The sequence below is a fragment of the Anser anser genome (genome assembly GCF_964211835.1).
Source record: "Anser anser genome assembly, chromosome: 2".
Taxonomy (NCBI): Eukaryota; Metazoa; Chordata; class Aves; order Anseriformes; family Anatidae; genus Anser; species Anser anser.
The window spans coordinates 140,981,809-141,000,686 of NC_139721.1; the positions used below are offsets into that span (position 1 = coordinate 140,981,809).

Sequence of the window (18,878 nt, forward strand, 5' to 3'; positions counted from 1 at the left end):
CTGTGAATGTACAGCTCACTAGCTGCTCCCTCGTGAACTGCCTGCGTGTGTTCACCAGCCACGTAGAAAATGGAAGATGGCTTTTGCTGGGGCTAAAAACCCTCAGGATGTGAGGGTGTGTTTCTGCAGGTCTCATGGAGCAGCTGGCATGCTGGAGGTTCACGTGATGGTGCGTCTCACCCCTGCCCTGAACCTTACTCGACTCAGGGCATGGAAGCAAACTTGTGCCAGCTGAGGTCTTAAAAATAGCTTCCAGCCCCCAAAGTTGAACTGGCCCTGAATTAATCATACCTCTCAGGCAATGCAGTGGTTACAGAGCTCTTTATGTAGACCATGGGTCAGCAACCTTACACAAGTGGCATGTCACACTGCATGTACACATCCCAAATCAGCAGGAACTTCAGAGGTACCAGAAGATGCCCCATCTCATAGAAAAACTGGGCTCTGTTTTTGTCTCTACCTGCAGGATCTATCGTTCACAGAGGAACCACTGATGAATAAACCCAGTTTTTCTGCCTGTAGAACCTGAAGTGGATCCAGCTCCCAGTGCCTGAACACCGCGCCTTTACCCAGAACACGAGCACTCTGGCCTCATGCAAGGCACCTGCAGGAAATGGAAGCACAGCTCCTTTCCAAGGGCAAAAATGATGCCTGGGAGGTAATGGAGTAGGCAGACCCACTCACCAGCTCAGGAGACGGCGAGTTGTGTTACTGACCTCTGCTCCTAGATACACAGCAGATCTCTCTGTCATTGCAAAGGCTGCGTGCAAGCAGCTCTGTAGGTAAGTAGCACAACATCCCACCATTACCCATATCAACCTGTCTGTTCCTGGGCAGCCCATGCACTCCAGTGTCTTTTCTGTGGGAGTAACAGTGTAGGAGATATGAAGAGGAACAGTTTTGCCTTGAGACAGCAGCAGAACGAGGCTGGGACACTCACCTGGACAAGAAATTCAGTTTCACATAGAGCACTTTCTCTAGCTTGCTGCTCTGCACACGTCCATACTGCTGCCATGGGAATTAAGCAGTAGAAAAGATCCTTAACCAGCTAAGTGTTCAAGTTCTTTTGTGCATCCCTGAAGAAACGCTGTGAGCCATGGACTCCAGGGCCAGATGAGCCTTTTTGACCCAGCACAACCACTCACTCCTGTGGCACAGGCTCTTTTCTTCTAGCAATCAGTTTTAGACAATTCCTGAACTCAGGTCACATTTAAGGTATTTCATTTAGCAGTCCAGTCCTTCATGGACCTATCTTCCACCAGTTTCTCTCTTTCTGGAACAGCTTTACACTATCAGTCGCAACACAACTGAATGATGTGTAAAAAAGGAACAAACACACACATCTCCTTTTCTTCGGTTTTAAATCTGCCCCAGATTATTTCTCATAATCCAAGAATTATCAGAAATACTGATTTAAGTTCCCTTTTCATCTGCATCCTAACATATCCAAGGAAATGACTGAAATGTTTGATCATTTCCTTACCAGGAAGGAAAAAGTTCAAGTCCATTTCTACACATTTGCATTTCTTGCCTTATATTTCCCTACTGAAAACAGTTTTCTAGCATTCATTATCTTAGCTAATTTAAGAACCCTTCATTCCTAAGTAAGGCCACTCAAAACCTGCAAGCTCTGAATCTGAAACTGTTCTTGCTATAAAATTGATCCAAAACTGATGGGTTTTGGGTCACCCAATGTACCCATTTTCCACTGTTCGTTTTCCATGTGATTCCAGTCTGAAGAGATTTTGTTATAGTTTTACAGACTTGTAATACACAAATCACATTTAGATATATCCATATAGATTATCTTAACCTTCTAAATATTTCGAAATTTACGGATTATTAGGTGTTTTTTTTTATGGGCTTCAATTGGCACAACAAATTCCATGGCAAAAAAAAAGTTATTGTGAACATGACTGTTGATCCAGAATGATATTTCTACCCAATGAAACCCAACAGAATAAAGAATGAATTACAAATTCTTCCCCCCCCTTTTTTTTTTTTAATTTTTCTAAATTAAAAAAATCCTCCTGTGTCACAGGCTCCATGCTGGGTTGTTCTAGGCCGTGCTGCCCCTTCGCTCCGGGACAGACATAAACCTTTGCTTCGAAATAAACAAACAAAAAGTATTTCCCAGAGGAATAATTTTATCACTCTCTACATAAGTCTCCCCCCTCCCTTTACATACCTGTATTACTCTTGAAAGACACTGACAGCAGACTGAAGGCTCTGACACACAAGAATTACATCTGCAGAGGACAGGAATTCAATCTTGTAACAGTTTTTTCTGACTGGAGAAAATTTTTGTAAACCCTCTCCTAACATGGAAAGCGTTTTTCTCTTTCTAATCTGTTTCATCCTTTGGCAAAATGAGCCTCAAAATTTCAAAGGAGGATTGTGAATGTGCTGATTTTATTTCTAAGGAGAATGATACCTACTTGCTTTCTGACTGCCACAACAAAAGGACCACAATTAAAACGTTCGCCATCCCTCTACTGAAAGGAAAGACCAGAGGAAATAGGTGTTTTCCTGAATACCTGCTAAGAATCAAATCAGAACTTATTAGAAATTTTACAAAGAAAATGAGAGAAAAGTGAGTCTGAAAGGGAAACTGTATCAGGTGGGAAACAGTGTTTTAGGCTGATGCATATTTCATCATAAGAGCATGTTGATTTTGGTCTATGTTGGTTATCTGAACTTCAAATCCTAGAACTGATCCAGTCCCACCGCAAGCAGAACGCCTCAGTTACAGCTAAGCAGAACTCCTGCCAGTGACGCTGAAAAATATTCCTGTTCTGTAACAAGAGATTCAGTGCTAAATAAAACACATTTCTGAGTTTGTACCATTACTTCAAACATGTTTCATTAATGAAAAAAAAAGTTGATAAATGGCCTTTTTTTTTTTTTACTTAATGAAAGAAAAATGCTATTGAGCAATAAAGCAAACATGACATTAAAAATAACTCCATACAAGTATCAAAAGAGCATCTCCCTCAGTGAGGCTGAAAAAAAGAGCAACAAAATATGCACATTTTTCCTATACGTACAATAGATAGCATATCTAACCCCTTTTTCTTTTTATTATTTTCAACATATAATATTTCCACATTAAATATTTTTTAAAATAAAACAACAACTTTAAAACAACCATGCACAACAGCTGATAGCCAGTTTTACAAGATGCTAAAACATTTCTCTTCCTGAGCAGAACCACTCTTCAAAGCATTTCTACTATTTCATCTTCATGTTCAACAGTGCACTTCACGCTGAAGTCTGCCAAACAATACCTGTTTGGCCATCTTTTACCATTTAAGGTGTAGTAGTACTTTGTTTAGATAACTCCATTACATAAAAATAATTTATCATTTATTTTGGCAGGGACCTACATACAGTTTACTGTTAGCCACAGTAAATGCAAATTTACTTTTGTGAAAGGAAAACTACAAATGTTTATTCCTGAAGCCTGTATTTTACACCTTTTAGAGCATAAGCAGATAAATTTTCAGTGTCACTGTTGCTGAGATTTCCTGCTATTTTTATTTTCTACTGACAGAATATTCAAAGCTGACAAATGTTGTAGAACAGACACAGTTATTAAAAGCTTCAATTTACAGCAAATAGTGACAGTTTGCTTTTGCTGCTCATAAACCAAAATCTAAGAGGTGTAAATAGAGGCAATGTGGCAACAAAACACTTAGATAGTTCTTTATATAATTCTACTAAGTAGTGTAACACACTTGTTTTCGCTTTGTGCGCCCCAAAATCATCAGGTTTATGGATCTTCAGAGACTCATAGAATGGTTTGGGTTGGGAGGGACCTTAAAGACCACGCATTGCCCAACCCCTGTGCATGCACGAAGGCTGAGGCAGCCCGAACGTGCCTGAGCTCACCTCACAGAGGATCTGTGGCAGACCTCTGGGTGGGCAGCATCCTCCGCCTTAAGGAGCTGTAGGTGTTGCATCTCCCTGCTAACAGAGTGCTGGCCCAAGGAAAGGTGATTTACTGAGTGACAGCAGGGAAATATCAAAGAGAAGGTAATAGTGCAGGAGGCTCAGTTACAATAAAAAAAAAAAAAAACAAAAAAAAACTACCATTGATGATTTTGGGAAATAAAATAACTTTTACAGTAGAAATACCACTGCCATTACTGTGTCCTGAAAAGAACAGCCCCTAGTTCAGCAGAGCTGAATGTGAAGTACTAGCTGCAGGAATACCTGCTTGGGAATTGCTGCTCTGGGTCTGCAGCGTGAGCTCTGGAACTACAGAGGGACAGAAACTAAAAGTGAGTGGTTGCCACCACATGGCTGAGGAAATGCTGTATGTGACACGGGAGAAGGAGCGCGCCTACTGCACTCAGTTCTGTCAGCCCTATTTCCAGGCAGTGTCCAGCTGCCAGGAAAATGTGAACCAGTCAGTGAAAGTCCAGAGGAGAACAACAGACAAAATGAAAGGCTAGAGAAGTTCACTTACGAGGAAAGATAGACAAAGTTGGGAGGGATTATCTTGGAGAAAAAAAGTTGACCTGTTTGCAAGCATATTGCAACTCTGTGAAGAAGAGGAAGAGAAAAAAATCTGGTCTTTAATGAGAATAACACAAAAAAATACTGGACTCACATTGTTATTTTATTTATCAAAATCATCAATGGTGGATTTTTTTTTTTAATTGTAACTGAGCCTCCTGCACTCTTACCTTCTCTTCAACTCCCTCTCAATCACTACCATGCTGTCATGCCTACAGAAAAAAGTACCTGTCTACTCTTGTGACATACACAAGTTTAAAATTTGTCAGAGGAATACTTCCTTATCCGAACTATGACTGACTATGTCAGTTGACAAGTAGTACAGTAAGTAGAATTTGGAGAAAAAAAACAAACAGCGCCTGATATAAATACTGATGTAGCTCGTCCCTGTTACTCAGACCACGTAATTGTTCATTCTCTTTTTCCTTCAGTCCCAGCTAGCTACTGCTCATATCACAACCTCAGGACCGAGCAGTGGGAGGAGATGTGCTTTAACCTTTTGTGCAGTAGGGAGAACTTCTGCCAAACAAGCAGCAGAGGAGGAAAGAGGATCTGACCTGCAGCAGTGTGAAGTGGGGCTGAAGAAGACTTTCAGGAAAACTCTGCTTCAGAGGTCTCCTACCGAAAGCTCTGATCTTGCTCACAGCAACACTAGCTGCTCTAGGAAAAACAGCCAATGCTTTAACTTTTCTTTATTCGGATTCAGGTCAGGAATAGGCTGAAGACTTGAAAACATCCTCAAGAATTCATGTTTATTCTGAAGAGTCCTTTTCCAAATGTGGATACACATTCTCTGATCTAGTAAAGTGCTAAAACTAATGCCCTATGGGTGTAGGCATCTATAAGCGAATATATAGCTATTAACTATATCATGTAACACCTCTGATGGGGTGCCCAGTGCAATAAGCACGGTAACGACAGAAGGAGACAGAGCTCTAAGGGGTTGAAAGCTTTAATGAAATAAACATAGGTTGGTTAACGTGAATAAAGTCTTGGGCAAATTAAGTTTTATTGCAAAGCCCTGAAAATAATAAATCCTTCCACGAGAAAACAGATTAATTTTGGAGCAAATAGGTTTTGAATCCTGATGTTGTTTAGTCCACAACAATCCTAGACCAAGCCATTCCCCGCTATCCAGACAGCAAAAGGCATAGTTCACCTCTGATTACGTCACACCTCTCCGGTCCGTACCAGAAGCTACCAAAAGCAGCACCCTTTCTTCACTGCATTGTGCTCAAATTTGTGTTAGTCTCTTCAGTTGCCCAAGTCCAACCTGACACACAAGGAGCACCCTTCCTTTCCTGCCAATGCCGTTTCATCTGCCTTACCGATGATGTTGGCTTCATAGTCCTATTTACCCACTTCCCACATAGTGAACTCCTGATGTTCTTCCACTGAGCCATGTACGGAAAAACCTCTCCTGACACTCTATGGAAAGCAATTACCCCCTTATACTTCACTATTTTCATTGGGTTTATCAAAAAGTAATCATGAAATTATAAAGCACTTGGGCAATGTTTATTCCCTTTGACATTGCTTCGTCTTTCAGACTCCTCCGTTCTCAAGATGAGGAACTGTCATATTTGAGCATCATCCAGGATATTTTGGTAGCATCCAAATTCTAATAATCATAACAGCAATAAAAGCAATAATGCATTTCAGATGCTGTCCTTAGAAATGTCATGTTCCAAAGGGTTCAGCCAATTAATAGAAAAATCAGTGTTGCCAGTAATTGCTTTTAGAGTTGGTTGGTTCAGCCCCTTTGAATGTGATGGTTGTATTACCGCCCGCTGGGTGAACAACCATGATAGCAAGCTCATTTGCATGATTTTAGAACACACCAGCACAAACTGAAGTGATCTGCATGATTTGCAAGGCCTACAACATGATGTTTTTTTCAGTTCATGTGCCAACATTAAAAAAAAAAAACCACACAAAACAAAACGCAAACCTTTCTTGCACCTCACTATGAAAACACAGTATTAGGAAAAAAAACTCTAACAGAATCCTGTCTTTTTAGCTTTAACGTATTTTAAACTTCTTGCACCACCTAGTCAACAAAATTAGCAATCAGTAGAAATCCTAAGGCGAGATGGATGGTTTAGTTACTGTCAGTAACGTATTTCAGGGGTCTGTAACAAATAGCAGCATCAAATGAATAAATAATGTTCAAAGTCTAACAGCCGGCTTCCCTAACAGTGTGAAAATATGTAAATGTTACATCACTTACTCTTCAAACTGGCTCTCCTTTCATTCCTCAGAGACTTTTCTGTCAGAATAACAAGCTAAAAACAAAATATGAATGACAAGTGCACATACTTAGCTGATTGAGAACATGGAGTTGAACAGTAACCATATTAATCTCGTCTCTCAAAGAGGCTGTGTGAATTCCAGGCAGAAATATTGATTTTGATCTAGTCTACTGCAGTGTAGATTGATAATCGGTGTTCAAAATCTATGCAGGAGTGCTTTCCTCCAAAATGGCAACCTTCAGCACTTCTGGTTCAATTAGGACACCTAGAATTCTGCACTGAAAAGCCATTAACGCTGTCAGAATTCTTTGCTACCTCTATGCATCCTAGACAAACATCTGACTTCCGAGCTTCCAGAATGTACATAATCATAGCCTAGAGAGATTAGAAAACTGTCAGCGTTATCAGTTACTTTACTCTTGATCCGGATTTTTTTTTTTTCAGCGAAACAAGTGTTCATCATACTTGAGTAAATCCTTTTAGTGCACTCCTGGCGTTCAGGTTTGCCTGACTGTAATACTGCAGACATCACCCCCTCCCCGTACATCCCCGGGGCAGCTCAACAAGGCCACACCATCCTCACTCACTGTCCCCTTCCATACACTGCACAGCTGCCAGCACACCACAAGATCCTGAGCTTGCTCCATATAATTCATCACTCCCTTTCCTGTACAAACCCTTCTCCCCTACGCTTCCTGCCACCTTACAAACCCCCTCCCCACACCCGTACTCCTCAAGTTGTGGTTTAGCACATCCAGGGGTAAGATGCACTGAGCTACCTGATATAAAGTGGCTAACTTTCACAAGAAATAGTGGTGCTCAGCTCCCACCGCTGTTCATTTCTGCCTTATGGTGCCTCATCTGAAAAGGAATGCTTGATTCAGCTATGACAACTCTTTGCCACTGCCTCTGTGTATTAGCAGAACAATGCAATATTAACGTATAACCAACCCCATTTCCACATTGTTTGGCCCACAAGGAGTCAGGAAGATCAGTTCAAACAGAAAAAAGGCAGCACTTTACACCACAGATTGTGAACATCCAGAACCTGCTGGTGCAGGAGACCATGATGGCACATGGCCTCAGAAATTGCAAAGAACAATGAGATGAATTCATGGACAACGGGTCCACAAACAGATGATAAAAGGAACAACAGGAATATGACTCCAGCACCCCTAATGCAACAGCTCTGGGTGCTGGGAGTCTGGCGTCTTCTCCCTGAACGCTATCTCCTACCAGCTCTTGCAGGGAGGCTGCTGGGCTCGATGGGTCATGGGTTTAACACAAAGTCTTTTTCTCGGGTCCTCAGGATATTTGTTGCCGAAACTAGGAGCAGAAGCAGTCAAAACCACAGGTAAGACCAGCCACAAATGAATGATGCTGTAAAGGTTTTATTCAGGAAAAAAAAGAGCTGTATTTGTCCTAAAAGGTCAAGAATCGTTATTATATCTAGCTATGAAAACCTTTCAGGCTACTAAAAAGAAAACTGAAACGTTTTGTTTAGAAGTTTCACTGTGAGAGGTTAGGGAAGCGGTTGCCTAAACTCCAATTAGTGCTGTACCCCGTGATTTTCACACACTAATTCACATAGGCTCATTTTAATTAAAGGAAAACCGCCAGGTCACTTTTGTTGGCATCATTAGGTGGAAGAAAAAAAAAAACAAACACAAAAACCAACCACCCAACAAACCAACAGCAACAAAAGCCCCAGCAGGCACAAAAAGCTGTTTACCACTCTGTAATGCCATATATAACAATTACATTAAATTAGACTTCAGGAACAAGGCCTAAAGTTTGAACTAGTGTTATTCTTTACTGCCTCAAGTTCCTGAGATTGTAATGGCAATAGCATTAAGCACTTCCCCTCGATGGAGTAGGTTAACAGGACAGCAAAGGTTATAATAAAATTGATTACAGGAGCTCATTGGCTGCTGTTTACAGAAGGACTGACCAAAGTTAGTTATTGGCCCAAATTGCTTATTATGTTAGTTAAAAAAAATAAAAAATAAAAAAAGCACAGGCTGAGAGTGTTTTTCAGGCTCTCCTGGTAAAATTGATGTCATGTTGTTCTGGGAGGGAAAAAGGCAGTGTGCTCTCCAAAGGAGAAAAGAAAGGTTAAATTTTCTAAAGGATCCATCTTTCATCCCCCAAACAATTGTACTGACAGTAAGCCTCGAGCCCGCCACAACCCCACAGGCACTAGGAAGTGTCACTGCTGCGGAGACTTCACAAAGCAATTAATGCCACGGGCTGGGCTCACTCTCAGCCAAACCCATATTCGCTTCTCAGTAGGTTCCAGCCAACCTACCTCTTCTTGTGCTGGATTCCCAAAGAAAACCTCCTTTCAATTACAGATCTCCCAGAAAGCCCATAGTGCATCTTTTACCTGCTTGCACAGATGAGCGAGGTTCATTGGACTGCATGAAGAGAAAACCCCTTTGCTATTTGTAGTGCAAATTCGTTTTGACACAGGCTTTGAGGCGCTCCTCTGCGTCCTGCCCAGTTACCTTGCTGGATGATCCGCTCCCAAATCAGCAGTTTGACATTAGCTGTTACCGGGCTCTAAGGTTTTGCAATCCAGTGACCTCAGGTAATTCTCTAGCCCATTTGCTCTTGCATAACTTCTAATAAACACCATCAGGGAATTTATTTCTATTATCACACCATTTCAGAGAGGTGCACATGGACCTACAGACCACTACAATACAGTACTCCTAGGCTCACAAGAAGCACATGGGTAATTTGTTGAGTTGTTTTTTTGCCCTAGAAAACATGAAGTTCAGTAGGACGTGCTTGCACCACTCTCCTACTGACCTGAACCACAGTATCACACTTTCCACAGAGAAATAAACACTCCCTTTATGTTGAAAATACAGGGAAGACGGTTCCCAAAACCTGGCACAATGATCCCAAACATTTAAGCAGAAGAATTAAATGGACAATAATCACTATGGAGAGATATTTTACTCAGTTTATGGAAGGGTAAAGCTCAGACAGAGGGTAGGTAGATAGGCCGTCTAAAAATAATTCCTTAGTTTTCTCCTTAGGGATATTTAGACTCGGCCAGCAGATCCAGCAAGAAACCTCCCCAGACAGTTAAGGCAAAACACATACATTTGCATGTTCTCCCTTCTTCCTTGTTTCTTGTTTTTACCCTTTTATTTGCAGTATTAGGCCTATGTAGAAGGTCTTAATCTTGCAATAGGATTTCCTGCACCACGTGGAGTGCAAGCATTTTTCTTTGCAAAATCCTTCACAAAACTGATACTGCGCTTCTTTGGGAGCAGGAAATGCCCAGCTAGCACTGCCTTGTGTACAGCACTCGCTGCACCCAAGGATTTTATGGGCAAATCGGGACCACGGAGCAGCAGTCACAAGGAGCGTTTCTACAGATTTGTCAGGGTTAGCCTTGGAACTAGCACGTGTTTCTCTCTTAAACTGTTTTCTGTTCCATTATAAATGGGAATCCGCATGTACTCCAGTAAGATGTGAAATAACGATGTATAAAAAGGGATTGTTTCTTTATTCCCTACCAAGATGTATTTAATCAAGTGGAAAGTGTCCATCCAACGGTTTGCATAAAATTTCATTACCCTCTAATGATGCTGCATTACCATGCAAATGGCACCACTGCCCATTTCAACGGTATTCACCATAAAGCAAAACATTCCCGCTCCAGTATCGGGCTCCTTCAATTTTACATGAGCCCCAACCAACATGTAACTGTTCTTTGCTAACGTGGAAATGTCCAAAGTTTTTTTTTTTTTTTCTCCTTCATAAAACAAATCTTTGTTGGAGATTGTGGAGGCTGCGCCTCCAAATTACTTTAAAAAAATACGTATGTATGGTAAAAAAAGATATACAAGATGTATTGTGTTGTGTTTTTTTTTTCTCCTGGATATTGGTACAGGCAGACTTTTTTGTTTTGAATTCCACTGTAAATGAAGATGCATTACCTATGTACATAAACTAACCAGGAGATTTACAGAACAGCCATCAGATAACCGACTATCTTATAATTACAATAACCACACATCATGCTGGTGGAAAGCCTTCCCCTTCTGCAACTTTTTTTCAGTAGAAGTCTTGTTACCCTGAAAAATTGAGGAGAAACAGCTGTGAGGTACCACACCCCACTATTTAAATTATTGATTTTATAACTTTGCTAGGACATTTACGTGGACGCTTATGGAATTGCAGAAATAATATGTTTTGCCATCCTATGAAATCTTTAGAAGAAGCAATTTATAGCTTTAAGTTGTAAAAATGATAAGCACAAAAACTTTAATTAAGTGCATATGCTTTTTAAAAAAGTATGTCTTTTTGTCTTTTTCCTCTACATAAACTTTTTTTTTTCCTTTTTAAATGGAACAATTACACACAGAAAATACGTATTGCTTCTAAACCCTTTGAAAGTATGCTTAAATGGAAACCATAAATACGTGTTTTTAAGAGATGCTGATAGGGGTTTTGGAAAACGCCCCATGGATCATTCTAAAATTTAGACAAATTTCCATTATAATGCCATGATAAAATGGTTAAGATAATGTATTGAAGCAGGACATAAGAATGGAGCGGCTCATCTAGGCAGCAACCAGTTATGAATAATTTTAATAAATATGCAAAGACTACATTCTGCCACATAAAATAGCTAGTCAGTTGTAAACCTGCAATACATTTTTAGGCTATAATGTGTATATCTAGAATTAAATAATTAATTATGATCCCCATGAATATAATAAGTTGGATTCTGCAATATCTGCATTTTTCATCAGTTCTTTCCATGATTCATTTTGATCATCTCACTATTTTAACTATGGATATTATTTTTTACAGATTTACTTTAACACCTTTTTTTTTTATACCAACAAAATTCTACATGCCTACAATGCAATGCCTGTTGTTTTCTAAATCTTTCTTCCTAGAAGAGGCTAAAATGGAACTGAGATAATGGATGCATCTACTGAACAACACATACATTATTTCCTCTCTAAACTTGATACATACAGGAATGTGAGCGAATATTTATGAATAGTTATGTGTGCACAGACACATACAACACCAATATATAAACTCACAAGTTGTTAGAAGTCCAATTCTCTTTCTAGGAGAATCATAGGGGGTGTTCTGGCTTATCTGACTCAAGACTCCTTACCTCTCTGATACGTATAGGCATTAGTGTTCACGCGTATATCCCCATCCAAACACACCTCCAATGCACTAACACTTGAGTGAAAGTGGCCTTTCTGATTCCAAACTTCACCGTCTGTGAAATGTGTATGTAGAATGGAAGATTTCTTGTGAAATACGTCCTAGTATTATCTAGTGCCCCAAATTAATCCTTTACATGGAAAGAGAAATGACTAACCTTCACTTTTGTTAGGACGGTCTCATTTTCTTGCATATCAGTCTTGAAATGTTTTTCAGTGGAGAAATAATGAAAGCAACTCACACTACTTACTTTGTGAATATATATAAACCTGGCTCTAGTAAACAGTTTCAGAGGATTAAAACTAAACATTACACATAATTAAACAATGAAAGAAACTTTATGAATAATTTTCTAAATTAGTGGATACAAGAGTTGCCAAGTAGAGGAAATATTAAATTTTAATTATCATTCATGACACCATACAGTATGAAGCATTTATTTGTCCACAAGTAAAGATTACGTGGGGAAAAAAAAATCATGTAATGCTATACTTACAAACTGACACTGCCAGAATAAGGAGCAAGAATCAGTACTGCCATAATCCAAAGAGAGTCCATACGCTGGCATGTGAAAGGAAGATGTTTATCTTTGAAAACTCAAATGTCAGGTATTTTTGAGTGCTGAGGTTATTATATCAACCAGTCTAATAAAATGCATCTGTGGGTTTCAGCTTGGCCCATAAGACCCTTTAGATGCAAATTTTCCTCCATAAACAAAATGCAACGTGCAGATTACTGCAAGTGTCAGGCACTTGTTTGCCACCTCCAAAGATAAAAATCACTCGGAACTGGGACACTTATCAGCCAGGTTTTGGTCATAGGTACTGCTGTATCTCTAGAACAACCTAGGCTGGAGTATGTCATCATATGAACAGGACTGTATTTAAGAGGAAGGCAGCATAAAACAACTTTTCCAGAAGAAATCAAAATTTCTAACTTTGGCGTGTGTCTACAGAGTAGTCTCAAAACAGAATCAAAGAATAAACACATTAATCAAAATCTGAACTGTGATGTGGCAGAAATGCCAGACTGAATTTCCAAGAATTTCACCTGACTTGAGAAATCAATTTGTACTTTTACTTTGGGAACTGAAACAAAATAATTTAAGCCTCACAGCAAATAAAGGATGTCGATATTGCTAATACAAAAAATCCAAAATGGCTTGGTGGAGAAATTTGTAGACAATACAGACAACATTCTATTACTATTTACATAAACTGCGAAGCAAGCAACCCACGGCAATCATTTCCAGCCATAAGTCACTTGAATTGGAATCAGGTTGTGAAATAAACTTTAAGAGTTACAAGACAAGAGTGTCTCTGCAAGCCATTCATTCCATAGGCAGCCCTATTTTCAGTTATACTTTGGACTACAAACACAGAAAAAGGCAAATCTGAAGTTAAATCTCCTGTAAAAGCACACACTGGGTGGAAGAGGGAACAACGAGATTTCTTTTGTGCATTACTCACAGTTCTGAATTGCTCAGTAGCCCTACACAAACATTCTTTCTGGTTATTAACACAGAATAAATTCAATCTCCCTTCGGTTATTTTTTTTAATTTAGTCAAAAATATGTTGAAAGCTAGCTGCAAGAACTCTACTAATGAGACCTGCCTATTTTCAACATCAGCAGATTCATGCAAAACGCACCCAGTGTCAGGGCTTTTCCCTCCCGTATTTGCAGCACACAGACAAACCCAGACTTCCCATTAGTTTGCCAACGCTGTTCTTAACACTACTCATGCTCTTCTCAGGAGGTTTGCTTCATTTGGTGCATAAAGTGAAAAATGCACACACAGAGCCAGGTTCTCCTCCTTCAACTCTGACTTACCCCAGCTGGGGCTACCTCTTCCCACCAGCGCAGACACTCAGGTGCTAAGACAGTTCAAGGAGGTGATTCAGACTAAAACTATTCTTGCCCCCCCCCAAAAAAAAAGTGATTCATTTCCAGCCATTTTGGCTCCCCAAAGCTCATTGCGAGATGGTTACATGAGAACCAGCACTGGCCTAAGCACACCAGTAGGAGCTCACAGATAGGGATGGATACTCCAGGCTGGCATCACTCCTCTACTTCAGCAGCCTACTGTCTGTGGAGTGGTGGCCAAGGGTCCTCTCTGGGCCTCCAGACCATGATTCAGTATGTTGATGAACCGTTTTGACTGTCAAGGTGCCCCCTTGACTACAGGGACAACCTCTGGTGACTACTGAGTCCTTCTGAGATGAAGTCAGGCTCCCATTGAACAGTTCCATTTTCTATTTTCATCATTCTCCAGAATATTTGCCCTCCTCTGAAGGCCAGACTACCAGCTTACAGGCAGATTTTTCCACCAACACGTTCACACCGGGGAGCCACAGCGGTGGCATGGGGAAGGGGGGGGCAGCCACCTACGCCCTGTGGTGTCACCAGCTGGTTCCACCACATCCTGGGGGCTCAGACCCTTCGTTGTCCAGCAGGCCAACCGGGCTGGGGACACCCATTGCTCACGCACAGGCACGGACTGGCGAGGGAACAAGAGTCATGTGAATTTAAACTTTGCAAGAGTGGTTTGGTAAAATGAGCATTTGCCATTAAATAAAAAGGTGGATTTGGGAAGTTTTCAACTCCGGTGTCACTTGGCACCAGTAACATCCACACCAAGCACGACTGGGAAATTCTTACTTCTCAAAATACCAAGCAAAAAATGTGTAGTATTTGCAGAAAGTAGAAAAAGGACAGTATCAAACACAACACCACAGGTTGAGTTGGAACAAACCCAACTCCTTATACGACTGGATCCAAGAGCGAAACATACACAGGACAAGTCGATACTGCTCTCAACCATCTTCCATCCTGTCCTACTGCTGAAGAGCAGACTTTCAATTGCAACTAACTCTAGAAGCTTTAGAGTTTAATTACAGTTCTATATTACATTTTATGAAAAAGTCTCATACTTCATCGGAATGGAGCAAACATGAAATATACGTATCTAGACATGAAAAATTAAAGGAAGAAAGGTCTAGCACAAAGGGAAGCAATTTTGTCACTGTGATGATTATTTTAATGGAAGTATAAATACTCCCTTTGACCTGAACAGTAAATGCAATACACAAATGTCAAAAACATGGAGTCTTGAATGATCTTTTACATACTACTTTGTTCACCCTATTAAGATGCTAGTTGTTTCTTTGATTTATCTGGTCATAAATTTTTGATGACTAGTGAGTCTCATAAAAATTGCTCTGGTGCTGACTCCATTGATTAATAAGCCAAAAGAATCAAAACTGTCAGAAATTCATGTACAAGAGTAAGTTACTGCCAAACATACATTAGATATTCCATAAAATATAGAATAAAAAAGGTTGATTTGGTAATTTTATCTTGCATCAATTTGCTTGATATAATTTATATTCAGGATCATCCCTGTCAATCCTTGCATACCTTACCTTTTTTTTAAAGTCAACATTGGAGTAAATCTAATGTTGGGACAGCCAGGAAATGAACAGCAGACAGAATATCAAATGCAATAATCAACATTCAGAACTTAACTTGGAAATTATAACCAGTTGAAAGGTGACCAGAAACTGTCTATAATCAATTTCAGCTTCGGTAATTAAAACTCACTTGTATTTTGGGAGCCAAAACTGGCATGCGCAGCCATGCCTAAATCACATTCTTCCAAACCTGCAGTATCTCCCTGCAGTACTTCTTGAAGCCCTTGCACATAGCAGGATCTTGCAATGCACCTGATGTCTTTGAAGAGTCCTGGGCTCTGTGGCCTTCCCTGAGTAACTCCCAAATATATGTTTAACGTAGTAGTTTATTACAAGACATATGATAGTAGGATTGAAAAACCAATCTGATAATAAATTCGTAAGTGAACTATGTGGATAATAAAAAGGATTCAGGGAATCTCTGTTCCTCATTCAGTATAACAAACGCTGATCTTTACATCTAGCATTGGAATCAGCTTCTTAAAACATCTGGCAAAACTGTGAAGGCTAATATTCTTGCATTTATTCTTGCTTAGATGAAGCTGGAGCAATTGAAATGGTCAGTATCAGAAGTAATTCAATTTACTGTTTATGCTCCTGCATACTTCACACAACAATTTTTTTGGGGCCAAATTCCCCAACTAAGCATAATACTGAATTGGACTGAGAAATCCTGTGTCATATATGGTAGAAACGTCCAATTTTCAGGCTACACTTTTCAAGAAAATGTTCATTTTAATAACAAGAATTTCAAGTTAAATCTCATCATAGCTGCTTTCAAACCTGTGCCTCAGGTATAAAGGGCTGTAGAAGTGCATATAAACTGGATGGCAGTAATACCTGCTAAAATAAAAACACGGCTTTTAAGAAGTTTTATCAGAGAAGCATCACTAAATTAAGTCAAAACCATTTCCACTTAAGCCTTCCGTTGGATAAACAATTGATAAAGGCAATCGTAAAGCTAGGGACACTTCTCTATCTAACCAATAGCCTTCAACAGGAGAGTAAAAAAAAAATGCTAAAGATCACACAAAAAACTCAAATAATGTGAGACTGAAATAAGAAACTGGAGTTCAATAAAAGCCAGCATGCAATAAACCAGATATGACTGCATAGAGAATAGAAATTGCAGACAGTTCTGCTTGATTATAAAAGCGCCACTTTTAAATTTATCTTTCAAATAAAACCAGCAACTGTGTGCAGTAACTCTTCTTGTTTGGTTGTAAAGAACCAAACTGAAGAAGAAAACAAGCAAGCGAGTCAATTGAGCTGCGACGATTACAAAGGGTTAAGCAGCTTACCACCACTTACTGTTAGCTACACGTTACCAGAAATCCTTTACTGCCACCAATGTGTTTTCCACATTAGCTCTCAATTAGCATTGTGTTGTCTGCTATTTCCTATTTATTCTTCTCCCTGCTGAGGTCTTGAGGATTTTCTTTAAAACTTTCCATCATTTTTGTTACCTACCGTGAAGACCAATTTGTGTTCTCACCAACATCCTCACAGAAGAGATCAGGTAAGGCACCTTCAGAAAACATCAGTCCAGTTGCCTAATTGCATACATTTTGGACATGCTGCCTTGGCTTGGCAACAAGACCGCCCAGCCAGGCTGCAGGGCAGGTTGAGAAAAGCCCTGGGACTCCCTGGGGATGAGGAGCAGGACTCTCCATGCGCACAGCAGCTACAGCAGTGGAGCACATCCGACGCTGGATATGAAGCCTTAAAATTATGGTAAAGTCTAACATCGGGCAATAGACCGGTATTTAGACACCTACCTGGACAACCTGCTCTAAGGAACCTGCTTTGGCAGGGGGGTTGGACCCGATGAGCTCTGGAGGTACCTTCCAACCCCTACAGTTCTGTGATCTCTATGTACTAGGCAAAACATCTTAAAAGCCACGGTGGTTCACACAGTAACATACACCAACACGCTGATTTAAAACACAAAAGGTATGTTTCAAAAGGCATCCTGACACAATCAGAGGAGGAGAGAAAAATAAACCTGCTACTTTCTGTGGCAGCTTACCCTTATTAGGAGCTGATTAGCGCCTTTTCCCAACACTGTACCTAGCTTTCTCCTCTCATGCTGACTTGTGCTCTCAAATCACTTGAGGTGTGTCTGCACCTACTCATTTTAACACCCCTTTAAAACTACCAGCACCAGACCTGAACTCAGTAAAGAAGCGAGTTCCCATTCCTGTATTTATTACACCGAGGCTTCTCCTAGGCCTTTTGGATATGGCATTGAAGCTGACAGTGCACTTCGGTTAGATTATGTCTCAGACATTTTTCAGAGCCACTTGCTTTCTGGAAAGCAGCATTCGCTCCTTTTTATCTCCTCCCATAACCATAACCACAAAGCGTGGTATATCCTGCGTGCCTTACTCACAGATGCGCAGCTCTGCTCTGAGCTGCTTTCAGACACGCTGCACGCAGACACGGTGTCTTAAGCAATCCAGGACAGCCGTATTTTCACTGCCTTCACACCAGCTTCTGGGGCGTCCACAATTTTAGTCAGTAATGACTGCGTGTATTTGCTTCTAAATAACTGGGGAAAACGCTGAAGGGTTTTAGGTCAGATCTCTGTGGAGCTCACCAGCGGCGCCCTTGTTAATAATTACCTCCCAAAAGCTATCAGACAGTTGTTAATTCTTTTTAGCGTTTGCTTTATTGATATTATAGAGTGCTAATTTTCTAATGATAACGTTCAGCCTTACAAGCTCAATCCTCCACAAAATTCCCCTGCAGTTAAAGATTTGCCTCAACTAACCAAATTTATAATCTCTCTTTAGGACAATTTTTAAAATCACATTAATGCCTTAGTTGTATTAATTACACTCATATTACAGTCATATTCTTTAAGTCTTGGAATCCCATGTCTCCTCTTCACTAACCCAGAACTTTAGTCAGACTAAACTAGTTTGTAGTAAGTGCGTTCAGTTTATTTGCCTTCCTTGTTGTTGGAATGATGCTAGCACTGCTGCCGCTTTTTGGCATTTTCCTGACATCACAATTTAATTAAAAATGAACTTTGGTGAGTCCAGGCTCTTTCACTCAACTCTCCTTAACCTCCTGAGTGCACGTCCCCAGCCCTGGAGGTTCAAAACCATTTCTCAACAAAATGCTGGTCAGGCTTCTACCTAGTGGACTGAGAAATATTTCATCTTCCCTAAAAGACACAAACACCATCCTGCTTCCACTGAACACAGAACAGAAGCATAACAGAACGTCATTTTCTTTCCTTCATCATTATTAATGATTTGAATACCATAGTTTAGAAAAGGACACCTTTCATTTCAGAGAGCCATAACCAGTCTCTCCCACGACTAAGAGCCTAACAAGGTAGATCCCAGTCTGGGTCAGCCCTTTTTCCCACCACACATATTTCATTCAGTCCCACCTGTGCTTTTTTCCTGCTCA

The 18,878-nt window shown here is 40.3% G+C and overlaps 1 protein-coding gene across 8 annotated transcripts in view; it reads right to left on the reverse strand.

Annotated features, from left to right (window-relative positions):
* Positions 1 to 18,878, reverse strand: part of RSU1 (Ras suppressor protein 1) — a 100,883-nt gene that overhangs the window by 33,010 nt on the left and 48,995 nt on the right. The window contains exon 9 of one of the 8 annotated variants that reach the window (XM_083823601.1): positions 10,849 to 10,867. The exons of the other annotated variants lie outside the window; for them this stretch is intronic. Coding sequence (XP_083679727.1) covers position 10,867 — 1 coding nt within the window. The 3' untranslated portion in view covers positions 10,849 to 10,866. Of the gene's footprint in view, positions 1 to 10,848; positions 10,868 to 18,878 lie in introns of those variants that run through there. 8 annotated transcript variants of the gene reach the window in all.